At 39.9% G+C, this 7,243-nt stretch overlaps 1 protein-coding gene across 1 annotated transcript; it reads left to right on the top strand.

Moving 5' to 3' along the window:
* The first annotated feature begins 405 nt into the window (after window positions 1–405).
* LOC307039172 (nuclear factor 7, brain-like) lies at window positions 406–3,879 on the top strand. The gene is made up of 2 exons (XM_079681018.1): window positions 406–483; window positions 1,735–3,879. The coding sequence occupies exon 2, from the start codon at window positions 1,752–1,754 to the stop codon at window positions 3,159–3,161; it is 1,410 nt and encodes a 469-aa protein (XP_079537144.1). The 5' UTR covers window positions 406–483; window positions 1,735–1,751; the 3' UTR covers window positions 3,162–3,879.
* Window positions 3,880–7,243: the final 3,364 nt, after the last annotated feature.

Raw genomic sequence — 7,243 nt, 5'->3', positions numbered from 1 at the left:
ATGGCACTACAGAAAAGACTATAGTAATACGATAGCTGGTGAAAAATACTATAGAACTCTACAAACTTACTATAGGATACTATACAACTCTTATAGTATACTATAGTAATACTATAGTTAATTTTCGTAACTGGCCGGGGTATCTGGGCCTTTACGTTATTACATTGACCACCACACCCCCGACCGACCCAAAAGAAAGGACGTATTATTGGCTTTCCCTAATTTTTTCCCCACGCCAAGCTACTGGTTTTGTTTATTATTATTTATTAGCTGCATATGTAACGGAGTTAAAAATGTGTATACATTATTAATAGTTTTTAAATTATGATTTACAATAGGTTGTGAATTTTGTCTTTATGTGATTGTGTCCTTTAATATTTGTGAGTAATGTTTCCAGTGGGAACACTTTCCCCTTGCACATCGTTTTCTACTTGGTGTATGTCACTTCCGCTTTCCCCTCACACTGAAGAAGCACTGCGGAGGGTGAGTTGTGCTAGGAATTGTGTCGCAGTTTATTACAATTCAGTGTGGTAAACCGGCTATTTAAGTTGATGAAAGGGGTGTATGTGGTTAAGTGTCAATTTGGGTACATTGTTAACCCGTTTTTGTTACGTTTCCACCGTAAGAAATAGCCTCTTGGGTGGTATTTATGGTGTGGTTTTGGCGCGAAATAGACGCGATCTGCGCCATTTTGTTTGTTTACATGGCAACACTTTCAGATGTGTCTTTCTTTTCTTTTGTAAAAATGTGCAGCGCAGATGTAAAGGACTTTTTGTGATTGTTCTCAGAATAAATCTCAGAAAACACACTCAGATTCTTTGCTGTCCGTTCCCTGATCAATAACGACTCACTTTACGTTTGTGACCCGTTACACATAAACTTACATTATGTTCCTATTCATGCCATGGTTTAGTATCCGGAGAAAGGGGAAAGTGTTTGTTACGTCTTTGTTATATAACAGTGTTAGATTACATCCATATGGGGAGGAGGGAAACTAACTAAGTACAGTTACTCAAGTGCTGTACTTAAGTTCAGGTCCATCTTAAAGGACAGAGAACACGACACCATTGTTAGATGTGAGTGCTGGTATATCCTCCAATCGTTTTAAATTTTGCCAGTTTTGAATGATTTTTAATAGTTCGATTTACTTCGCATATTGACTGGCTTATGTGCCATTTTATTTGTGTTTTACAGCTGCCTGCCTGTGTTGTCTTTGTTTTATCTATTGTAACTTCGTACATGTTGCCCTTCTTGGCCAGGTCACTCTTGGAAAAGAGATTTTAATCTCAAAGCTCTACTCCACTACATTTATAACTTTGTAGTTAGCTTTGCAAACTCTTTAAGACACAGAAGTGTCAACTTATTGAAATATTACACCATTAAAAAAAAAAAAAAAAAAATGTTTTCATTATAAATATTTTTTTCAAGGTAAACTTAATTTTAATTTTCATATTATTTTGTATCACTTTGTTGTTTCTAAAAAAAATGGTATGTGTTATTTAAAGATATATATCTCTTTACTGTATGTGACTTATCAGGTTGTGTTTGTATAAACCCCTAACCCTACCTAACCTTGTGATGAAGTCCAAAATAATTTGTTGATGAGCAAAAAAGTCAAATTTTTTATTTACTTAATTACATCTGCATCTTAATATCGTACTAAACAAATCAACTGTTAAAAAAAAGGGGGAGGGGAGCCATGACTGACTGTACTTCCTGTCTGCTGTGTTTCAGCTTCACTCAGAGACAACATGGCTTCCAGGTTAGAGGAAGATCTCTGCTGTCCGGTCTGTCAGGACGTCTTTAGAGATCCTGTTGTCCTGTCCTGTAGCCACAGCTTCTGTAAAGCCTGTCTGAAGACCTGGTGGAGACAGAAACCATCACGAGAGTGTCCAGTCTGTAAGATAGAATCTTCAAGAAGGAATCCTCCCTGTAACCTGGCTTTAAAGAACCTGAGTGAGGCCTTCTTACTGGAGAGAGGTCAGAGACCTCCAGAGGCTCTCTGCAGTCTGCACTCTGAGAAACTCAGACTCTTCTGTCTGGACCATCAGCAGCCAGTGTGTCTCGTCTGCAGAGATTCAAGAACACACACCAACCACAGATTCAGACCCATGGATGAAGCTGCTCAGGATCTCAGAGAGGAGCTCCAGAAAGCTTTGAAGCGCTTTGAGGATAAACTGTGGCGCGTTGAAAATGTTAAAGTGAAGTTTGATCAAACAGCAGGACACATGAAGGTCCAGGCTCAACACACAGAGACGCAGATTAAGGAGCAGTTCAAGAAGCTTCACCAGTTTCTAGAAGAGGAAGAGGAGGCCAGGATGGCTGCACTGAGGGAGGAAGAGGAGCAGAAGAGGAGGATGATGGAGGAGAAGATGGAGGCTGTGAGCAGAGAGATAGCAGCTCTTTCACTCACAGTCAGAGCCACAGAGAAGGAGCTGAGAGCTGAAGACTTCTCCTTCCTGCTCAGCTACAAGGCTGCAGTGGAGAGGCTGCAGCGCCCCCTGCTGGAGGATCCACAGCTGCCCTCAGGAGCTCTGATAGACCAGGCCAAACACCTGGGCAACCTCAGCTTCAACATCTGGAGCAAGATGAAGGACATGGTGTCCTACTCTCCTCTCATCCTGGACCCAAACACTGCTCCTCCAGAACTCATCCTGTCTGAAGATCTGACCAGAGTGAGACGAGGAGAAGAGAATATAGAAGAGGACGAGGAGGAACAGGAACTTCCTGATAATCCAGAGAGGTTTAATCATGAATGGTCTGTCCTGAGCTCTGAGGGCTTTGACTCGGGGACTCACAGCTGGGATGTCCAGGTTACAGACAGTAAAGCCTGGGATGTGGGTGTGTTAGAAGGGTCTGTGGAGAGGAAGGGATTCATACCGTCTGGATTATGGATGATATATTTATATAAAGGTAAATACTTAGCAGGGTCACCATCAGGTCAAGACACTCCTCTCAGCCTTCAGAAGGAGCTCCAGAGGGTCAGAGTGAATCTGGACTGGAACAGAGGAGAGTTGTCGTTCTCTGATCCTGACACTAACACACACATACACACCTTCACACACACTTTCACTGAGAGGATGTTTCCATACTTTACGACTCTGGGTGAAGCGAAGATATTACCACTGAAGGTGTGTGTGACAGTGGATCAGAGCAGGTAGAGATACACAGGATCATTATATCTATGATGTTTATCTCTTAAAGGCATCATTCACTGACCTCTGAAGCACCTCCTGTCCTCTCTTTATCAGTGTTCCAGCGGGGTCATAAAAAGTCTTACATTTGATCAAAAAAAATAAGAAAGTTCTTAAATATGATATGATTTGAAAGGTACTTCTGTGTTGCGATAGCGTCTAACACACTTGACACTTCAGTAATAGCCTATCGGATAGCGCTGTGGGCGGGGCATTGCTCGTGAACAGTCAGAGAAACGGCAATTTGATTTAAAAAAAGGCCGATACCGATAGTCAGACAAATGCGGACTAAAGGCCTCGATAATCGGTCGACCCCTAATTCAAAGTGGTCTTAAATAGATCTTAAAAGTCTTACATTTGAGTTGGTGAAACCTGCAGGAACCCTGTTTATTCCAAACATGTTTATTTATTTTTCACAATTTATTTTGTTGTTGAGTATGATAATCTGCTTTTTCAATATAGTGTCAACTTTAAAGAAATAGAAATTCATGCATTAGCTGCCCCTTTTATCCAAGGGACCAACATGTAATTGCAAGAATCCTTCATTTACATCACACACATTTTAAATGATCTCAACAAGTTTCAGATTGTTGAGTTAGTTTAACCTTTTTATGTTTGTCAATTTCAACTGTTCATTTGTTACTACTGCATGATGGGATTTGAAATAAAGAATACATGTGTCCAAGTTTGAGCAGCGAATCATTGATCAACTCCATTTGAAACATGTTTGTTCATATTAAAAACAATCAGTATTTAATACGTGGAGTAAATGTTAAACACAGTTTGACCAGGAGAAACCTAAACGGAGAGGACGGCACATTTAGTAAACTCTATAAGGATTTAATCAGAATAAAAAATACTGATCATTTAAAATATAAAAATAGGTGAACAGTCGTGTTTCATTACTGACCTCCTTGTTGCACGTGATTCAGCTTATCACACGGCCACATACTAAATAAAAGTAACGTATTGCTTCTGCTAAGAATACTCCGACCCTCCTTAGCAACTATATTATTTTTCTTTTATCGAGTATTTACAACCTCTTTGATGTCCAATTGGACCAATCAGAATTGAGTATTCAGCTACGTTAAAGATCAGTTAAGTAATTTGTGCACTACATGAATATTTAAAACCCTTTGTTACAAAACATTACTGATGTGATTACAAGACAATATTCGTATTTGGTTTCAAAAACCTTTAAACTACTCTACACTCCAACTATATATATTCTAGTTTTTAGAAAAGTGCTATAAAAGACTCATTTATTATTATTATTATTATTATTATATTGACTGCTCCAAAAAACAACCAGCAGGTGGCAGTGTTTCCTTGTGTTTTACGTGTGTGTGCGCGCGCGCGCTAAGAGGTCTAAAAGGCGTGTCTGTTGGTTCATCCACAGAGAACCTAAGGTAAAGCAAACACACAAAGAGAACAAGCTTTAAATTAGTCACATGTAAGGCCTCAAAATGTCTTTCAGTGAATGCTCTGTTGTGTTTACACCAACGTCTATCTATAATTATTCACCTGCTCTCCTCCCACGTTTTAAAATATAGAAACTCCATTCAATCAACAAAGCCATTACCTCAACGGGGTTATTCCAGCTCATCATGTCTGAGACTAAAACCATTATGTGGCTCTGGCTGAGAGGGTGCAGTCGTCTGGAGGTTGTCGGTTCGATCCCAGCCCTGAAGTCAGAATGTTGAAGTTTAGCAATTCAGAGAAACGCCTTTTCCCCCCCGATGTGAAATGTTCATTAATCCCCGGCGGGGTTTTTACTGACACATCCTTTCATGTTTGAACAGTGAGGTTTACTGAATACACACTTCACAATCACAGTGTTTACAATACACTGAACAAACAGGGTGTGACTGATAAAAGGAGCTCAAAGAAAAAACACTTTTTGTTGTAGGAAAACACACACACACACACACACACACGCAAACACACACACGCACACGCACGCACACACACACACACACACACACACACACACATACACAGACACACATACACACACACACACACACACACACTGAAGGTTGTTTTGCTAGCAGATGATGTACGTGTATTTTGTTAAAGGTGGAGATGTTTAACAGCTTCTGGATAAAATGAAGTTATGTTGATGTTAATTATTATTAAATATGAGATTTTGAGCCTCTTCGAGCTTCTTGCTGCTCCGACTCCTTTCTTTTTGTGTTTGCAGGAATGCAGGACGTCAGATCAGGTTCCTCTAATGTCACAGATGAAAAGACGGAGAGGAGATACAGTTACCAACACGGAGAGAAATAAGGAGCAGCTGAGAAACAACAAGAATCTCCTGCTGATGTTCAGGTGTATATCAGTATGTAGTGTCTCTACTTTAAAGAGTCCTCTCCTGCTGATGTTCAGGTGTATATCAGTATGTAGTGTCTCTACTTTAAAGAGTCCTCTCCTGCTGATGTTCAGGTGTATATCAGTATGTAGTGTCTCTACTTTAAAGAGTCCTCTCCTGCTGATGTTCAGGTGTATATCAGTATGTAGTGTCTCTACTTTAAAGAGTCCTCTCCTGCTGATGTTCAGGTGTATATCAGTATGTAGTTTCTCTACTTTAAAGAGTCCTCTCCTGCTGATGTTCAGGTGTATATCAGTATGTAGTGTCTCTACTTTAAAGAGTCCTCTCCTGCTGATGTTCAGGTGTATATCAGTATGTAGTGTCTTTACTTTAAAGAGTCCTCTCCTGCTGATGTTCAGGTGTATATCAGTATGTAGTGTCTCTACTTTAAAGAGTCCTCTCCTGCTGATGTTCAGGTGTATATCAGTATGTAGTGTCTTTACTTTAAAGAGTCCTCTCCTGCTGATGTTCAGGTGTATATCAGTATGTAGTATCTCTACTTTAAAGAGTCCTCTCCTGCTGATGTTCAGGTGTATATCAGTATGTAGTGTCTCTACTTTAAAGAGTCCTCTCCTGCTGATGTTCAGGTGTATATCAGTATGTAGTATCTCTACTTTAAAGAGTCCTCTCCTGCTGATGTTCAGGTGTATATCAGTATGTAGTGTCTCTACTTTAAAGAGTCCTCTCCTGCTGATGTTCAGGTGTATATCAGTATGTAGTATCTCTACTTTAAAGAGTCCTCTCCTGCTGATGTTCAGGTGTATATCAGTATGTAGTATCTCTACTTTAAAGAGTCCTCTCCTGCTGATGTTCAGGTGTATATCAGTATGTAGAGTCTCTACTTTAAAGATTCCTCTCCTGCTGATGTTCAGGTGTATATCAGTATGTAGTGTCTCTACTTTAAAGAGTCCTCTCCTGCTGATGTTCAGGTGTATATCAGTATGTAGTATCTCTACTTTAAAGAGTCCTCTCCTGCTGATGTTCAGGTGTATATCAGTATGTAGAGTCTCTACTTTAAAGAGTCCTCTCCTGCTGATGTTCAGGTGTATATCAGTATGTAGTGTCTCTACTTTAAAGAGTCCTCTCCTGCTGATGTTCAGGTGTATATCAGTATGTAGTGTCTCTACTTTAAAGAGTCCTCTCCTGTTGATGTTCAGGTGTATATCAGTATGTAAAGTCTCTACTTTAAAGAGTCCTCTCCTGCTGATGTTCAGGTGTATATCAGTATGTAGTGTCTTTACTTTAAAGAGTCCTCTCCTGCTGATGTTCAGGTGTATATCAGTATGTAGTGTCTCTACTTTAAAGAGTCCTCTCCTGCTGATGTTCAGGTGTATATCAGTATGTAGTGTCTTTACTTTAAAGAGTCCTCTCCTGCTGATGTTCAGGTGTATATCAGTATGTAGTATCTCTACTTTAAAGAGTCCTCTCCTGCTGATGTTCAGGTGTATATCAGTATGTAGTGTCTCTACTTTAAAGAGTCCTCTCCTGCTGATGTTCAGGTGTATATCAGTATGTAGTATCTCTACTTTAAAGAGTCCTCTCCTGCTGATGTTCAGGTGTATATCAGTATGTAGTGTCTCTACTTTAAAGAGTCCTCTCCTGCTGATGTTCAGGTGTATATCAGTATGTAGTGTCTCTACTTTAAAGAGTCCTCTCCTGCTGATGTTCAGGTGTATAT

Source organism: Notothenia rossii, assembly GCF_949606895.1.
Source record: "Notothenia rossii genome assembly, chromosome: 5".
NCBI lineage: Eukaryota > Metazoa > Chordata > Actinopteri > Perciformes > Nototheniidae > Notothenia > Notothenia rossii.
This window is presented reverse-complemented; position numbering and strand designations above follow the sequence as displayed.

Excerpts from the sequence above, each read along its gene's own strand:
- LOC307039172 (XM_079681018.1), top strand. The coding sequence starts at position 1,752 with ATGGCTTCCAGGTTAGAGGAAGATCTCTGCTGTCCGGTCTGTCAGGAC.